The sequence below is a fragment of the Pleurodeles waltl genome, chromosome 8 (assembly GCF_031143425.1).
Source record: "Pleurodeles waltl isolate 20211129_DDA chromosome 8, aPleWal1.hap1.20221129, whole genome shotgun sequence".
NCBI classification, from domain to species: Eukaryota; Metazoa; Chordata; class Amphibia; order Caudata; family Salamandridae; genus Pleurodeles; species Pleurodeles waltl.
This window is the reverse complement of record NC_090447.1, coordinates 10,350,490-10,370,141: the sequence shown is the minus strand read 5'-3', so window position 1 is coordinate 10,370,141 and position 19,652 is coordinate 10,350,490. Positions and strand designations below refer to the sequence as shown.

At 47.4% G+C, this 19,652-nt stretch overlaps 1 protein-coding gene across 1 annotated transcript in view; it reads right to left on the bottom strand.

Annotated features, from left to right (window-relative positions):
* The window catches only part of LOC138249010 (pepsin A-like), a 99,673-nt gene extending 82,283 nt beyond the window's left edge, over positions 1–17,390 (bottom strand). Inside the window, exon 1 of the mRNA XM_069203067.1 lies at positions 17,050–17,390. Within this exon, the coding sequence (XP_069059168.1) occupies positions 17,050–17,390 (341 nt within the window). The remainder of the gene's footprint in view (positions 1–17,049) is intronic.
* Between the last annotated feature and the right edge of the window lie 2,262 nt (positions 17,391–19,652).

Genomic DNA, 19,652 nt, shown 5'->3' with positions numbered 1-19,652 from the left:
AGTGTTTTAATAGCTATTCGTGGATGTTTCCGCTCCCAGAGGACGAGCCGCATATCAAGTTCTATGGCCCTAAACAGGCTTGGGGGGATCTGATAGTATGTGTTTTGTAAAACATATAGGAGCTTTGGTAAAGGAATCATTTTAATCATTGCCACCCGTCCCATCAGTGTAAGAGGCAGGGTTTTCCATCTGTCGAAGTCTGTCTTGCATTCCTTCAACACCCTCCCCAGGTTACGACCATGGCATCTCTCAGGTTCATGTGTCACGTAAATGCCGAGATATGTGAAGCCCTCGTCTGTGCACTGCAACCGCATCGGCAATGGGGCAGCAGCGTGTCCCTTCATGGTGCATAAAGAATCAATTTATCCCAGTTCATACAGTATCCTGAGTGTCTCCCATATTCCTCAATCAGGAGAAATGGGTCACCTCTGGGCGTGTGATGTACCAGAGGACATCGTCCGCACATAAAGAAATACATTCCTCTACCTCTTCCTCCTCTCTTAGTCTAAAACCATAAAAGTTTGAGCAGGTGCAGATCCTACAGGCTAGGGATTCCAAAGTAAGGGCAAACAATAAGGGGGACAGTGGGCATCCTTGTCTCGTGCCCCTTGCGATGGGGAATTCAGAGGAGAGGACTCCATTTACCCTCACCGCCGCCACCGGGCTGCAGTAAAGCAGGCGTACCCACCCTCTATATTTTGGACCGAAACCAAATCATGTTAGCGTAGCTTCTAGGAAGGGCCAATGCACCGCATCAAAGGCTTTCTCTGCATCTAAGGCTAGGAATAGGTGAGGTTCTGGACGGTCCATGGTGGTGGCCAGCCACACGTGCGCCCATCTCAGGTTATGTCTTGTGGATCGTCCCGGCATAAAGCCAGTCTGGTTCATGTGAACTAGTGGAGAGATAACACCCATCATTCGGGTTGCCAGCACTGTGTCCAAGACCTTCACTTCCACGTTTAGCAGGGATATCGATCTGTATGATGCACACCTCCATTTGGGTTTCCCCTCTTTATATATCACTACTATCTCACCCCTCCTTAGGTCAGGGGCCTCCAAAAACATATTTAAGAGATGGGGAGCCAGTACATCGCGGAAGCTTTTAACCCATTTGGGCCTGGAACTTTGCCCGGTCTAAGCCTTGTCAGTGCTGCTGAGATCTCCTCTAGGATAATGTCTACCTCTATTCCTTCCCGTCCCTCCACATCTAAGACAGGAATATCTATCCTGTCTAGGTATTCAGTGATGCGGTTGGCACTTTCTAATGATCTTGCCCTGTAGAAGTCTCTGTAGTAGCAAGCAAATGTCTCCTCAATATCTTTGTCGGCGGAGACCCTGTTCCCATCTTGGGACTCCACCTCCTGAATCCATCTAGCCTCTCTTTCCTTTCACACAAGCCAGGCCAGTAGTTTCCCGGCTTTGTCCCCAGTCTCGTACAACCTGTATTGGACCGCCTGCCGGCGATTCCTGGCCTCTTTCTCTGCTGTCTCTCGATACTCAACTTTTGCCAACACTAGCTGCCGAAGAAGCAAGGGTGTAAGCGTCCGCACCACCGCTCCTTCTATTTCTAGGAGCTTACCTTCCATACCACTCAGCTGCTTATTGTCTCTTCACCTTTTCTGAGCCACTAGATTTTGTGCACTATCTCGGAGCACTGTCTTGTAGGCTTCCCACAACACCACCACAGATCCTACTGACCCCACATTTTCCTGAAAGTGTAAGTCAGTATCCACCCGTAGTCCTCTCACCACTTCTTGCAAATCCCAAGCACACAGCCTCCACCCCTTGCGCCCCCTTGGCCTCCCTCCCAGACGCACCATCAAAGGGGAGTGGTCCGACACCCCTCTTGCCAGATATTCAGCACAATGTATTTTGCCTACCTCGCCAGCCGGGGCAAAGATATAGTCTAGGCTGGAGAAAACCATATGGGCCCCGGAGAAATATGAGTACTTTCTTTCCGTTGGATGCATCCGTCGCTATAAATCCGTCAGTTCCAAGGAGGCAGCAAATCCATATAGCGGGGTAACCAGGCCTGGGGTCAACCCATCCCCGCATCTATCCACCCCTGTTTCCATCACATCATTAAAATCCCCTCCCAATATGTGAAGTGAGGAAGAGGATCCCAGTAGGATCTTTGCTACTTTCTCTAGAAGGGGGCCCTGGAGTCTCGGCGGGGCATAGGCGCTCATTGGGAGAAAGTAGCCTCTTTCTAGCCGTGTTACCCCCACTTTTGGCCTGTTTGTGAGTATATGTCAGGGTGTTTCCACTGTCTCACTGGGATCCTGCTAGCCAGGGCCCAGTGCTCATAGTGAAAACCCTATGTTGTCTGGATGTTTGTTATGTGTCACTGGGACCCTGCTAGCCAGGACCCCAGTGCTCGTAGGTTTGTGGCCTATATGTGTTCCCTGTGTGATGACTAACTGTCTCACTGAGGATCTGCTAACCAGAACCTCAGTGGTTATGCTCTCTCTGCTTTCCAAATTTGTCACTAACAGGCTAGTGACTAAATTTACCAATTCACATTTGGCATACTGGTACACCCGTATAATTCCCTTGTATATGGTACTGAGGTACCCAGGGTATTGGGGTTCCAGGAGATCCCTATGGGCTGCAGCATTTCTTTTGCCACCCATAGGGAGCTCTGACAATTCCTACACAGGCCTGCCACTGCAGCCTGAGTGAAATAATACCCACATAATTTCACAGCCATTTTACACCGCACTTAAGTAACTTATAAGTCACCCAAGTGTCCAACCTTCACTTGCTGAAAGGTAGGTGCAAAGTTACTAAGTGTGAGGGCACCCTTGCACTAGCGAAGGTGTCCCCACATAATTCTGGGCCATTTTCCCCGGACTTTGTGAGTGCGGGGACACCATTACACACGTGCACTACATATAGGTCTAAGATCATAGAATTGTTCCCCCATGCCAATTCTAGTATTGGGGAGCCAATTCCATGCACTGTAGACCCCGGTTACAGCCAAACCAGCTCTCTGGGGTTTTCTCTGCAGCTACCGCTGCTGCCACCCCACAGACAATGTTCTGCCCTCCTGGGGTCTGGGCAGCTCAGTCCCAGGAAGGCAGAACAAAGCATTTCCTCATTTCCTCATTTCCTCTGTGAGCAGGGTGTCTCTCTTTGGAAATAGGTGTTAAAGGCTGGAGAGGGTTAGCCTCTCCCAGCCTCTGGAAATGCTTTGAAGGGCACAGATGGTGCCCTCCTTGCATAAGCCAGTCTACACCTGTTTAGGGAACCCCCAGTCCCTGGTCTGGTGCAAAACTGGACAAAGGAAAGGGGAGTGACCACTCCCCTGTCCATCACCACCCAGGGGGGGGGCACAGAGCTCCTCCAGTGTGTCCCAGACCTCTGCCATCTTGTTTCCAGAGGTGTGAGGGCACTCTGGAGGCCTCTGAGTGGCCAGTGCCAGCAGGTGATATCAGAGACCCCTCCTGATAGGTGCTTGATAGGTGCTTCCCTGACTAGGTGGCCAATCCTCCTCTGAGGGCTATTTAGGGTCTCTCCAATGGGATTTTACTCAGATAACGACTTGCAAGAATTCACCAGAGTTCCTCTGCACCTCTCTCTTTGACTTCTGCAAAGGATCGACAGCTGACTGCTCCAGGACGCCTGCAAAACTGAAACAAAGTAGCAAGAAGACTACCAGCGGCATTGTAGCACCTAATCCTGCTGGCTTTCGCAACTGTTTCCTGGTGGTGCATGCTTTGGGGGCTGCCTGCCTTCATCCTGCACTGGAAGCCACAAAGAAATATCCCATGGGTCGACGGAATCTTTCCCCTGCTTCTGCAGGCACGAGACTTCAACTTCACAGGTACTCTGGGACCCCTCTCATCCTGACGAGCGTGGCCCTGGAACACAGGTGGTGGACCCAAGTGACTGAGACTGTCCAGTGGTCCAACTGTCCAAATTTGGAGGCAGTAAGTCCTTGCCTCCCCTCTCCAGACAGTAATCCTGTACAGCACGTGAACTGCAGCTACAAGGGCTTCTGTGCACATTTCCACAAAATCCTGCATGCACAGCCAAGTCTAGGTCCCCAGCACTCAGTCCTGCGATGCTCAGCTCCCTGAGTTGACCTCCGGTGTCGTGGGACCCTCTTCTGCAGTGTTGAGACGACCTCCATGTTCAGACTTCTTGAACCCGTGTTCAAGGACCTCTGCGGGTATTTCCTGCATGTGCATGGATTCTCTACGTTGCTGAGGGCCCCCTCTGTCTCCTCTCCCAAGTGGCCCCATCCTGGACCTTCCTGGGCCCAGGCAGCACCCTTTTTCTCTAACAATGACTCTTGCAGCTAGCAAGGCTTGTTTGAAGTATTTTGCAGAGGAAACAACTCTGCATCCTCCAGCATGCCATGTGACATCTTCTGTACAAAGGAGACGTTCCTAGCAACTTTCGTTGTTGCAGAATCTTCAGCTTCTTCCACCCGGAGGCAGCCATTTTGCACCTTCATCCAGGGGTTAGTGGGATCCTGCCCCCCCTGGACACTTTCGCAACTCTTGGACTTGGTCCCCTTCCTTTTCAAGTCCTCAGGTCCAGGAATCCGTCTTCAGTGCTTTGCAGTCTGTTGTGGTCTTTTCAAAATCCCTTATCACGACTTTAGTGTGTTTCTGGGGAAATAGTAGTATTTTACTCCTACATTCCAGGCTCTTGGGGTGGGGTATCCTTAGTGTGTTCTTACTCTACCAGTGACCCTCTACACACTACACTAGCCTAGGGTTCCATTTGTGGTTCGCATTCCACTTTCTTAGTATATGGTTTGTGTTGCCCCTAGGCCTATTGCATCCTATTGTATTCTACAGTGTTTGCACTACTTTCTGACTTTTTTACTTACCTGATTCTGGTTTGTGTGTATAGTTTGTGCATTTTACTTACCTCCTAGGGGAGTATATCATCTGAGATATTTTTGGCACATTGTCACTAAAATAAAGTACCTTTATTTTTAGTAACTCTGAGTATTGTCTTGTTTTATGATATGGTACCTATATGATATAAGTAGTATTGCATGAGGTTTGCATGACTCCTTGTTCAGCCTTGGCTGCTCTGCCTAAGCTGCTAGAACACTACTAATCTACTAATAAGGGATAACTGGACCTGGCACAAGGTGTAAGTACCATTGGTACCCACTACAAGCAAGCCTCCTACAGTGCCCCACTCCATTTCAAATAGTTCCAACACCGCTCTGTTTATACCGATTCTCTTCATAGGTCTGTTGTATGATTAGAGTTCTATTCAACGGAACTGAATGCCTTGGTGGCATCAAGGGATATCATAGCAGCATTAAATTTGGGGTTGAGTGTGTGCAGTATGGCAAACAGAGTGAACAAATTGTGTACTGCGAGAGCCAAGTGGGGCATGATGGGTGCAATACCAAGTTTACTAATATTTTAACATCACAATTAAGCAGTGACAGCGTTGGGTACGAATCACACAGGAAGGCCTTCAGAAGTGTGATAATCACCACACCTAGCATGGTCTGTGGAAGTATTTCTATTTCTCAGGCTTCTTCAAATAGCCGTAATAACTTAGGGCCTAATTGCTGAGCATAATGCTTTCATAATTCTGCCGGGATAGCATCCATTCCCAGGACTTTATAATTGTGCAATAAGTCTATAATTGTCAAGATCTCATCCAGTGTGAAAGGCTGATCCAGGAAGAACCTGTTTGCATTACTTAACCATCCTAGGGCCATGGTGTCGACATATTGTGCAAGGGATTTCTTGTGCAAGAAGCCAGTGGAGGTATAAAGCTTTATGTATTGCTCTAAGAATACATTTAAAATGCCAGCAGGAACATAGCAGGTCATACCCTGAGTTTGCTTTATTTCTATTATGTCATCAGTGGTTCTCGGGTGCCTAATCTGGGTGGCTAGTGCCTTCCCAGGCCTCTACTCCTCTCCATAGCTTCTGGCCCATTCATATCAGTCCCTGAATTTGCATTCCTCATCAGCCACTTTGTTGAATTCAGTGATCTTAGTTCTAATGTGTTCTAAGGTGTCACTGAGCTCCCCCTCCACCAGTTGGAGCTCCAGGGCCTTGAATACACCCTTTAAATATGCTTGGTCTCTGTGCAGAGAATGGAAAATTCCACTATGTTCAGCTATGTAGTTGCCACGAATAGTAACCCTGAAGGCTTCCCAGTGCCAGGCAAGTCCACCGTCCCTTCATTTCTTTCAAAGAACTCTGCTGTTTCCCCTTGCAGTTCATCCTCAAAAACCTAGACTTAAAAGGGTTTCAGGAGTGGGTCACCAGCTGCGTCTCGCGGGGAGGTATCGGGTAGCCATAGCTTCAGCAGCACGGTACGACCAACCCCCATGTGCCCCAGAGTACAAGGTGCCTTCTATGGCATCAGGATCTCTGGATCTCCAGATATTACATCAGTGATATTCCTTTATTGTCTGATTTAAATGTGTAGAGGCCAGGCCACGATAGCTGAGGAAATATGCAGCCTATTGATTCTCTCTTGTAACATGCAGTTGAAGTCTGCCTCCCAGATTTCTGCATGCAGGTTCGTGGAAAAGCCACTCGCCGCCCTCAATGCAAAGTGTGTCTCCTGTAGGTGATCAGCATGAATCTTGTGTTCATAAAGATAGGTGAGTACTTGCCTCATTTTGCAGGATTTATTTAGACCCTGAACGATCCACACCATACATATCAAAGGGTCAGGAAGTCTAATATTTTGGGTATTTATCAAATAAGCAATTGAATGTGAACAAAATATCTGCTTCTAGATGTAAGTAGGCTGTGCACCCCGTGTTCCATTGCAACACAATAGCAACATGCTTAACCCCTTTCAATTGAACTTTTCCCCTTAATTCCCCGCCCCCTCACTCTCGTAGCCTAATCCCACCAGGACAAAGCACCCACCCTGGATATACCAACTATAAGAACCAAATAAACAACAAACACAATTACAATAATCATGTGCAAGGGGTAACCGACTGGGGAGTACTGAGAGCCAGACAGTGACCCCGAGCTAGAGCTGAGGGCATTGGAGGAGTCCTTAGTATCTCCTTTGAGTGCCATAATTGATTTTCAGTGGTGCAGGAGGCTGGCCTCGTTTGTACTCAGTACCACAGGTGCTTACACCTTATACCAGGTCCAGTTATCTCTTATTAGTGAAATGTAGTCAGTGTCTAGCAGCTTAGGCTGTCTAGAGGTAGCTGTAGGCAGAGCAGCCAAGGCTGAACTAGGAAACATGCAAAGCTCTTGCAATACCACTGTAGTCACACAGCACTCACACAAAATGAAAGACAATACTCAGCGTTACCAAAAATAAAGGTGCTTTATTTTAGTGACACAATGCAAAATATATTTTAGAGACTATACTGCCTTAGGAGGTAAATATTCTACACAAAATATACACTAGTAACCTAAAAGAGGTAAGTAAATACTTAGAAAATCACAATAGCTTGCAATAGGACTGTGGGGGGAACAAAAACCATATACTAAAATAGTGGAATGCAAAAGTTGTTTTCCCACCTAGGCAAGTGTAGTGTGTAGAGTGGCACTTGGAGTGTACAAAAACACCAAAGGTAAGTAAACTACCCCACCCCAGAGCCCAAGAAAGCAGCAGTGAAGTACCGAAGGTTTCCTAAAACACACTAGAAGTCGTGATAGAAGATTATGCAAAAAACAGAAGAGACTTCTGTAGGAGGCTGGCCTGGTTTGTAGTGGGTACCTTGGGTACTTACGCCTTACACCAGGCCCAGTTATCCCTTGTTAGTGAATGTAGTAGTGTTTTAGCAGCTTAAGCTGATATAGGTAGCTATAGCAGAGCAGCATAGGCTGAACTAGGAGAAATGCAAAGCTCCTGCAATACCACTTATAGTTACAGAGTGCTTATACACAAGTAAAGACAATACTCAGTGTTTCCAAAAATAAAGGTATTTATTTGGGTGACACAGTACCAAAAATATCTTAGAGACAATACTCCTTCTGGAGGTAAGTATTATACATAATATATACATTAGACACCAAAATCAGACAAGTAAATAGTCATAGAACAATGCAAACAGTAGAAGATTGCAATTGGAGAAAATAGGTCTAGGGGCAACACAAACCATATACTATAAAAGTGGAACGTGAATCACGAATTACCCCCTAAACAAGTGTACTGTGTGCAGAATCGCTGGGAGAGTAAGGATACAGTAAAGGTAAGTAAATTACCCCACTCCAGAGCCCAGAAAAGCAGGAGTAAAGTACTGCACGTTTCCTTAGGACACACTACACCTTGTTTTTGGGATTTTGCAGCAGCCAACCAAGTCTGCAAAGAACAACTGCTGGATTATTGGACCTGAAGACCTGCAAAGGAAGGGGACCAAGTCCAGAAGTCAAAAGAAGTTACAGGAAGAACAGGTGCCCCTGCCAAGCCAGAAGAGGGTGCAAAAAAAGAGTCCCCAGTTAGTAGAAGCCTGCAGAAATGCACCCTAGGAAGATGCCAGTGGGTTGCTGCATGATGCAAAAGATGCCCCATGGTGTGAAGATTGTTGCAGATGAGATTTCGTGTTGGAAGGTGCCAACAAGCCTTGGCTACAGCAAAAGTGAGTTTTTCATCAAAATGGCGCTAGATGGACCCAGGAGGGACGTAAAGGTCTCAACTCTATGTGAGGGGGAAGAGGGGGCTCTCAGTACTTTATAGAACACTCAGGATGCCAGCCAGCACTCCCAGAAGCTGCAGGATCCAGGTTCAAAGTAGATGTAAAATCTGGTGATGCAGCACAACAAAAGAAGGTCCCACGACGCCAGAGAACAACTCAGCGAGTTGAGCATCACAAGGTGGAGTGCTGGCAACCTGGGCCAGGCTTGTATGAAGGAAATTTGCAAAGAGTGCACAGAGGCCTCGGGAGGCGAAGAAAACACAAAACACAGGGGTACCGTTATTCCCGGGGAAGGCAAGGTCTTACCTCCTCCAAATTGCGTCAGCAGGACCTCAGGACAGTATATGTTGATGATGTCTACACTATGGGGGTCATTCCGACCCTGGCGGTCCATGACCGCCAGGGCGGAGGGCAGCGGAAGCACTGCCAACAGGCTGGCGGTGCTTCCTGGGCTATTCTGACCGCGGCGGTAAAGCCGCGGTCAGAAAAGCGGAACCAGCGGTTTCCCGATGGTTTTCCCCTGGCCCAGGGAATCCTCCATGGTGGCGCTGCTTGCAGCGCCGCCATGGGGATTCCGACCCCCTTCCCGCCAGCCTGTTTCTGGCGGTTTTCACCGCCAGAACCAGGATGGCGGGAACAGGTGTCGTGGGGCCCCCTCACAGGGCCCCATACAGATTTTCACTGTCCGCTTTGCAGACAGTGAAAATCGCGACGGGTGCCACTGCACCCGTCGCACCCCTGCAACTCCGCCGGCTCCATTCGGAGCCGGCTTCCTCGTTGCAGGGGCTTTCCCGCTGGGCCGGCGGGCGGCCTTTTGGCGGTCACCCGCCGGCCCAGCGGGAAAGTTGGAATGGCCGCCGCGGTCTTTTGACCGCGGGGCGGTCATTCGGCGGTAACCGCATGGCGGGCGGCGACCGCCGCAGTCAGAATGACCGCCTATGTGTCTTTAGGAGCACGCTCGTTGCCGTGAGAGGAGTATCAGGGTACCAGTCGTTGCCTTCGAAGGTGCCTGCTTGGAGCAGGGGAGTGAGTCTATCACTCCACAGGAGATTTCTTCGGTTCTTCTGGTGCAGGATGAAGACAGGGAGTCCCCAGAGCATGCACACCGTGGAAACTGTTGCAATTGCTGAGTTGGAGCTGAGGTTGCTGAAGAAAAGTGTCTCTTGTAGACACTTTGTTGCAGTTACAGCTTTTCTTGGAGCAGGCTGCGGTTGATCCGAGGTCAGATGATGCTGAAGTTGTTGCAGAGGATTCCTGAAGGAAACTTGCAAGCAGAATCTGAAAAGAACCCACAGAAGGGACCCTAAATAGCCCTGAGAGGGGGATTGGCTACCTTATCAGGTATGGACCTATCAGGAGGGGTCTCCTACGTCACCTGCTGGCACTGGCCACTCACAGCCCTCCAGAGTGCCCTCACACCTTTCAAAGCAAGATGGCTGAAGTCTGGGACACACTGGAGGACCTCTGGGCACAACCCCTGGGGTGGTGATGGACAGGGGAGTGGTCACTCCCATTTCTTTTGTCCAGTTTCCCACCAGAGCAGGGGAGAAGAGGTCTCTGAACCAGTGTAGACTGGTTTATGCAAGGGGGGGGGCACCATCTGTGACCTTCAAAGCATTTTGAGAGGCTAGGGGAGGCTACCCCTCCCCAGCCTGTAACTCCTATTTCCAAAGGGAGAGGGTGTAACACCCTGCTCTCAGAGGAAATGCTTTGTTCTGCCTTCCTGGGACTGGGCTGCCCAGACCCCATGAGGGCAGAACCCTGTCTGTGAGGTAGCAGCAGCTGTAGCTGCAGTGCGAGCCTCAGAGAGCTGGTTTGGCAGTAGTGGGGGTCAATGGTGGAGCCCCCAGGATGCATGCAATTGGTTCCCCGATACCAGATTTGAAATGGGGGGACAATTCCATGATCTTAGACATGTTACATGGCCATATTCAGAGTAACCATTGTGAAGCTACATACAGGTATTGACCTATACGTAGAGCACGTGTGTAATGGTGTCCCCACACTCACAAAGTCCAGGGAAATGGCCCTGCACTATGTGGGGGCACCTTTGCTAGTGCAAGGGTGCCCTCACACTTAGTAACGTTGCACCTAACCTTCAGCAAGTGAAGGTTAGACATATAGGTGACTTATAAGTTACTTAAGTGCAGTGAAAATGGCTGCGAAATACTGTGTGCACTATTTCACGCAGGCTGCAATGGCAGTCCTGGGTAAGGGTTTGTCTGAGCTCCCTATGGGTGGCAAAAGAAATGCTGCAGCCCATATGGATCTCCTGGAACCCCAATGCCCTGGGTACCTAGGTACCATATACTAGGGACTTATAAGGGGGGTCCAGTGTGCCAATTGAAATTGGTAAATAAAGTCACTGGCCTACAGTGACAAAGTTAAAAGCAGAGAGAGCATAAACACTGAGGTTCTGGTTAGCAGAGCCTCAGTGACACAGTTAGGCACTACACAGGCATACATATTAGGCCACAAACTGTGAGCACTGGGGTCCTGGCTAGAAGGATCCCAGTGAGACAGGCAAAGCACACTGACATATAGGTTTTTATCTATGAGCACTGGGGTCCTGGCTAGCAGGATCCCAGTGACACAGTAAAACACACTGACACACACTCACAAACAGGCCAAATGTGGGGGTAACCATGCTAGAAAGAGGCTACTTTCCTACAACTGCAAGACACCAACAATGGATTCCTGGACCTGAAGATCTGTGGAGAGAGGGGATAAAGTCCAAGAAGCACTGAGGAGTCCATGGAGAACCGGAGCCCCTCCTAATCCAGATGAAGGTGCAAAAGTGGAACCTCCAGTTAGAAGAAATAGTCAGTAATGCACCAAAGAAGACTGCTGCAGTGTCCTGGTTGGTGCAGGAGATGCCCCACGTTGAATGGATGAATGCAGGCTGGTTTTCGTCGCTGGATTCGGCCAACAAGCCTTGGCTCACACAAGATACGCTCCTCTCGCCTCCCCTCGCCGTCAATGTAACAGGAACACCTAAATAAATTATGAAACCATGATCTAATGTGAAGAAATAGTGCTGGGAAATGCTGCTGGGAATTGTTACTCTTGCAAAATCTGGCCCTGGAGTGATATCACTCATGCAATCACTGTGAACAGCTAAGAGGGAGTCACCAACAACTCGAGCTGTGAAGGCCCCACCCAAGGCTTCTATAAAATCCCTGCAAAGGTAGACCCAGAGATTATTCACCCCCTCTCCAGCACCACCATGAAGGCTGCAGGTTGGTTCCTCCTCCTCCTCTTCACTGTGCAGGGGCTGCTATATCAGCACCACAGGGTAGGAGCCAGAACCAATATCACTTTTAAAGTCAGGTGATGTTTGTTGACAGTTCAAGAACTAACCAAACCATAAGTGCTGCTGAATTCAAATGCAGAGGCAAATCTAAATACAATAACACAGGGGACAAGTCCCGGGAAAACTAGCAGCGGGACTAGTGAGCATATTTAATTCACAAAGATGTAACTTGGAGTGGCACCACAATGTATATATTATTAAACCGCATGATCCCCACTTAGAAATGAACCAGTCTAAACTACAAAAACAGCATGTTAGCATAATCACAAAGTAGCTTTAAAAGCACATTTTTGGTTTGTGTTACGATTTCCTCGTTAGGATACCCCCAAGTAGCTGAAAGGGACACTTTTTTTAAAAAGGCATGAGGACTTGGGGACGGATTTACAAGGCCCTGTCGCCACCGGAGTATCACTTTTCGTGACGCTCCGGTGGCGCTAGCCACTGCTCCCTATATACAAAGAGGTGTGACGCCACGTTTTATGGTGTTATGCCTCCTTGTAAATATGGGCCCCTCCAATGCAGTTTTCTGCATCAGAGGAGCATGCAATGGGTGTTGCAGTGGGCGTTCCATCACAATACCCACTGCTTCTGACGCTAGCCCAGATTTATGAGAAATCCAGTGGTGGTGTCAGCAAGGTGCAATGAGGAGGAATACTGCATTCTGCAGCCCACATAGAAGAAGCAAAATGCCATGGCTGATTGTTTATGTGTAGGATGGTGTCCCTTCTTGCAAACAATCATTCGAAAATGACGCTTTGGTACTTCTATGTGTGCTATAGAAGTGCCAAATCGCCATTGTAGATTGTTTATGTGCAGGAAGGGACACCCTTCTGCACAGAAGCAATCACTCCCCTCAACTCAGACACCCTTGCATTATGGTGCAAGGATGCCTGTGTTAGTGCAGGCAGATCAATTTAGCGCCAGCGCAGAGGGAAACACAGGGTTGCGCCGTATTCTTGTAAATACAGTACAGCCCTGGATTTCAAAACTGCACTGCGCCAGTTTCTTGTAAATCTGGCCCTTGGCGTTACAGCTTAAAATTATGTTTAGAAAGTAAACACGATGTGCTGGGTGTTCCTTAAGAGATAAAAGGGTTAATGTTGTGAAATTCTCTGATACTTCTCAGATAAGAGATTAACAAATTGCCCCCCCTCCCTGGGCTTGTCGTGCACATAAAGAGGGGCTAGCAGTGGAAAGAGGGTTTGGAAGCTCCCTGATGCCAGGTTACACACTTTAAGTATCGCTACATGCCAGCAGCTGTCCTGCTAGTGCACAGGGTGACACCTCTTAGCTTCCTTTTGCCTCAGGTGGTGGAAGGGACACACCACTGTAAAAATAATGGGGCTGGAAGTCTCCACATACACCCGCCTCCACTCCTGTCTTCTGCCCTGCTCTATCTCCACATTATAAAAAACTGAGTGCACAGGAAGAAGCGAGGAGACGTGAGGGAAAGGCAGCACATGGAAGGCTGGCAATGCCCACCCCCACCAGCAGGTGGCAGTGTTTCTGTGTAGGCACATTGATATGTAAAGCTGGGCATGTGTGCATGCTGCACTAGTGTCTTCCTTTCTTAATGACCAATGAGAATAAGCTCATTGAGGAGACGGGGTGGGTGTAGGTCATGTCGACAGCTCCCCTTACGCAGCATCAAGGACACCATTAATGCAGGTCAGCTCCACACACCAACTTTCAAGTCAAAGACAATGCAATATCTTTCACTGTCCAGGCTTGTGGTGAGTCCTGATATTTGGGGTTGCCCTGGACGATGATCCCCCCTATGGTTAGTGAAAGTTACATCACACACCTTTTGATATCAAAGGAAGTGACATTGTATCATCTTGAATCCCAGAAAGTGACGGAACATGATCTTGTGCCTGATGATATCACAATAATTGATGTCACAGAAAGCTAGGGGTCATATTTACTAAGGCCTTGCATTGCCCTTGTGTGCTGCAAGTCATCACAAGGTAACCTAAGTCCTTAAATGGTATTTACTAAGCCATGCAAAGCCACCTTGAGTCGCTCCGGGTGGTTGAGAAAATCCAAAGTAACCTTGCGGTAGGGAGCTGTTCCATGCATGGATTATGGGCTTTTCCACGCATCCACCCATGGCTTTTAACGCAATCCCAGATTTACTAAAGCCAGTAAACCTGGGATTGCACCAACATGCTACACCTCCCTGACTGAGGCATAACGAGGAGAGATATCTTTGTTTCTCCTGATGACCACCTCTTTCTATGCGCGCTGTATTCTGTAGCACACATCCAGAGAGGAAAGTGCCTTTAAAGATTGTTTTTGTGCAGGAAGGTTTCACTTCCTTCACAAACACAATCCTGCTTGTAATACACTTGCATTGGCACAGGGGTGCGTGCATTGGTACTAGGCTGCCACAAGTGCGCCAGCTCTAGGAGATAAAAGAAAAGCACCATACCTTCATAGATATGGCACATATCTGCTCTGTTCCTTTCCCCGAACGCAGGGCATCAAGATGTCTTGCTGTGTTGCGTGAAATATTCGTAAATATATTCCCCAATGAATACCCGGAACGCGCAGACCTTCAGGACCAGGGTAGCCTCAAGGCTACACCTCCTCGTGTGCTCAGCGGCAGGAAGGGCCGCTTTGGTGGTGGTTTTAGCGCCAGGAGGCGCATAAACTCTGCTCCTTGCCCCAGCTGTGTGGGACACACTGGGGTGCGTGCCTAGGCTAAGACCTGGCCCAGAGTGGGCCCGTCTGTGCCCATCTGTAGCGGGACGAGGCTGGGCTGTGCCACCCCTCTTGGCCCTGCCTGCTTGGAGACTGCTGAAGTTTATAAGGTTCTCTAAAAATTGCCTGAAGGGTCCCTAAAATTGCCAGTGAGAGTGTATTTCTTTGAGGTTAATCTAATGTCTGAAACTGTTACTAGGGAAGGCAGGGGCAAACGCAAAATGCCTGTGCCTAGGCTGTCATAAGCGGGCACTACTTTAGATGGGTTCCTCCAGTGTGCAGTAGGGGTCATAACAAAGGAAACTGAGCTGGCTGAAGGGAGGTTTTCCTTATCTCCCCCCACCCGCATAATGATAATAATGTAAGTTAGGACTCTGAACCACGGGTGGCAGAGGCTCAGCAGGCCTTGCAAATTATTGGCTTGTTTTCCCCAGGGGCTGCCTGTGTGCACACTATTGTAGGCCCATCTTCCGGTTCTCAGAATTTGAATATAGATGTTGGCGCAGAATTAGGGTCAAAAACCAAAAGAGGAAAAAGAAAAAGAGCTGAGATGGGCACTAAAGTCAAAAAGCAGGGATTGGCAACCCAAAAAAGTATTTTAAATCATAATCTCATTCAGAAGCAAAGTATATTAACTGCTGATTTGGATAAAGGCAGGGCAGTGAATTTAACAGAGGAATTATTTTCTTCTATTAGTAATATAATATAATTGTTTTTTTTTTTTTGTTTTTTTTATTTAATTTTTTTGGGAAAAGGAAGAGAGATAATGACATTCATACATCATTGGCAATAAAAAAACACCATAAAAAAGTAAAATATATGATTACATCTTCTCATTCGGCTGGAGAGAGACATTTCCCTCGTTTATCATCCCGACAAAACATCGAGTTAAGCCTTCAATCATTGGCCATAAGCCAGTTCCGAAATTGTCCCCAAATAGTTTTCCCTTTCTTCCTAGCCAATCTCCCCTTCCGTTCATACAGGGCAATTTCCAGATGATACACAGATAATAACCGGCCCAACCACTGCTGCCATGATGGTGGTTGCGTGTTCAACCATGCGGAGGAGATACATAATCGATAAACCGCCATGGCAAGGAAAGTAAACGCACTCTGTCGTCCCCTTGTTTGTTCGGCAACCCCTAGGACCGTGATCTCCGGGGTGAGGACCACGTCATACCCCAATATTTCTTTTATCACGAGTTGCATACCATCTCTCAATGTCATTAATTCCATGCACGTAGCAAACATATGGATTATATCTGTGTCATGGACCCCACACCTTGGACAATTGATTCCTCGTAAGCCCCCTCACTTAACAAGGTGGGCCAGTGTATAATACAGGTCAAACATGGTCTTATAATGTTGTGCTTGTAGAGACGAAGAGAGTAACATAGTGTGACCTAACTCAAGTGATTTGAGAAAATTAGCACTTCCATCCACCAATTTGCTGCTCCACCTTTCACTATGCTTCCCCAAATCATTGGGTTGCTCTGCCATCAATAAGGAATAAATTACTTTAATAGTCATATTAGATTCCCCCAGAATACCTTTTAACAATTGATTGCTTTTAAACCACTGTGGCCCCCCTGTTTTCTTGCCCAAAAAGTCTCGTACATGTACAAATTTAAAAAAATGCCTTTGTTCTAAACCGTACCGTTCTTGAAGACTTATAAACGCCTTCATTCCAAAATCGTCAAAGAAGTCTCCTAACCTCACTATACCTTTGGAGGCCCATTTTGCCATATAGTTATCCTTAAATATTTCCGGAAGCGATGGATTATTCTTAATTAGGGTATAGTAATTAAATCTTCCAAGCCCGTTATTTATGCGCCATGGCCGGCAGCATTTATAGGCCGCCTCTAGTACCTTGTATCGGGCTTTCTTATAATACCCCGGTTCATGGAAGGTTAGCAAACACCCATTGGAGGCAGAACCCACGAGCAGTTCGTAAATATTGGGAATACCTTCCACCTCGTTCTCCCCTGGTCATTCCCCCCATAATGGGCGCATGTATTGAAATGCAGCTGCTATTTGATATAACTTCATATTAGGCAAGGCCCACCCCCCTTTTCACGAGGTAGAGACATAAATTTAACCGATCTCTCATAATTATCCGGTCCATATCTTCAAACCGAGAATTTGTAAAATTCAAGGGTATGGTCCGAAATAAGTACAATCATTTTGGGAGGAGAATCATTTTGACCATATTACACCTCCCTATTATAGTCATATTCAAATTGTTCCATCTATGCATATCGTTTTTAGCCTTCGCAAGTATTGGATCTAAGTTCAGATTGATGATTTCTCCTACTCTTGGTGAGATATTGATACCCAGGTACACTGCATGCTCCACCCTCCGATTGTCCTGAGAATTCGTATATTGGTTAACCAATAGCTGTGTCTTGGTTCTATTTAACAAATACCCGGAAAATATCCCGAACTTGGTCGTCACCTCTTCAATTTCTTTCAGTGCTGCATCCGGATTGGAAGTTATAATGGCTATATCATCCGCATACGCCAGGACTTTTGTATCCCACCCATATCTGCGCACCGGAATAATCTGCTTGTTCCCTTCAAGATGTCTGAGCAGGGGATCTATGTATAAGGCGAACAATAGCGGAGAGCATGGGCATCCCTGCCTAGTGTCTCGCCCCACTTGAATACATCCAGACTGCCCTCCCATTAGTTGTACTCTCACTCCTGGGGACTTATACATAGCTTTTATTGCCAAGATAAACTTTTCCTGAAAGCCATAGTTCTCCATGACCTACCAGAGATATTTCCAGCTAACTCGATCAAATGCTTTCTCTGCGTCTAACAGGGCGACAGCCATGGGCTCCTCCGCCACTTCTGTTGCATCAAACAGCGTGATGACTCTTTGAATGTGTTCTACCGTATCTCTACCAGGAACGAATCCATGTTGTCGAGATATTACTAATTTCTTAATTACCAGGGATAAACGGGCAGCTAATATTTTGGAATAGACTTTAGCATCACTAATAATTAATGTTATCGGCCGATATGAGGCCGGGCTCTGTGGGGCCTTCCCTTTCTTTAAAAAGACTACTATGTTGGCCATTCCCCATGATGGTGGGGTTTCTCCACCATTCTGTACCTGGATAAACAGCTCGAACATCAGTGGACGTAACAATATTTTAAAAGTTTTGTAGAACTCTAACGGAATCACATCAGGGCCAGAAGCTTTACCGGTGGCCAGTTCGCTTAATGCCTTGTCTATTTCTAAACTACCAATCTGTCCCTCCAGTTGCAAATAATCCTCTTCTGAAACTTTATTAAACCTGATGGGGCTGAAGAATTTCTGCATCTCTGTCAATGAAAATCCGGTTATTTCATTATAGAGGTCAGTATAAAATCCCTGGAACACCTTCCTAATACCATCCGTGTCTGACACTATTTGTCCCTGTTGGTCTTGAATCTCTCTAATGACCCCATCTGCTGCTTTATGGCTTATCCTTACCGCCAACAGGTGACCAGTTCTTTCTCCAAACTCATAGCTTTCAGAGCGTTGCGCAAGATATTTTCCCACTACTCTTTCTGCGTTAACTTCATTTATTGCTGCCCTTGCTATAGCAATCTGCTCCTGGGTGTTCTTTGTATCTTCCCCCCTTTCTATGGCTGCAATCAGCTGCATTTCTAAATCTCTGAGCTTCAAATGTGAGTCTCTTACTTTTCTTTGAGCCCTTTTTTGTTTGTTCAGACTAAAGCTCAGAGTCGCTCCCCGCACTCCTGCCTTCAGGGTATCCCAGACTATCTCTATAGGGGCAGACCCTACGTTAATCTCTAAGAATTCCAATATCCAATTCTTCATGTAGTCACAGTATTCAAGGTCATTGAGAAGCCCTCTTTCGAAGGTCCACCTCCTGGGTTTTGTACTCGAGACCATTTAGCTCCAAGTCCAATACCAATGGGTTATGATCAGACATAATCCGTGGATATAATTCCATACTAGCCTGTGTTAACAATTCAGGAGATGTAAAAAAAAAAATCTAATCGAGCCAATTTCACATGAGGGGCAGAGAAATAAGTATACCCAGGATCTGAATCACATAGCTTAACCCAAGCATCCACCAGTCCTAACTCTTTCTGCGGACCTACCATTGCCTTAAATACACAAGGCTTCCGCCCCTGATATTTCTTAGCTGCGGGCGCTAAGAGATCCTGCAAGCCATCCCAAGAACCATTAAAGTTAAAGTCCCCGCATAAGATAAACGGGGGAGGCCAGCCAGTTAGTCCTACAGCCATATTATCCAATACAACTGGGTCATCTGTTACCGCCCCATATACAGAACACAGCTTAAAGCTACCTCCCCCATAGAAACATTCTACAATTGCCCATCTCCCATTCCTGTCAGCCTTCTGCCTGGCAAATTTCACTCTATTACTCCGGTCCAGTATCGTCACCCCTTTAGTTTTCACCTCTTGTTTTGAGCATACTATCATTCTCATACCAAGCGACCCTAAGATTCCACGGTTTTCATGTTCCACATGAGTTTCTTGTAAGCACTAAATATCCGCCCTGAGGGTTTTTAAATCTTCCATAACTTTCCTTCTTTTTCGGGGGTCATTTAAACCACAGATGTTAATAGAAGCTATTCGAAGTCTAGTCATTTTTATCACCTTTTTCTTTTAGCCCTCCCCCCCTTCCCAGCCTCCCAGTCTTTTTGTTTGGTTTCCATCCTGGCTATATGCAATCTTACATAAGCTTCCCTTCCTCTCTCCTTCTCTAGTCCTTATATTCTGCTCAATTCTCTTTATCCCTCCCTTCCCCGTTTTCCCACCCTTTCCCCCTCTTCCACCCTCCCAACCATCCCCCTCCCCACACCACTCCCATCCACCCCCATCCCTCCCCACAAGGGCTGGTTGGGGTCCCTTCCCCCCAGCCAGCCCTCCGCCTTCTTGTAGAGTAATCGAACCACCTTTGGCCCGAATGTTGGCGTAACGTAGATATGGGGTGCCCACCCACCACCGAAATCATTGCCATCTTAACCCACGTCATTATTTTAGC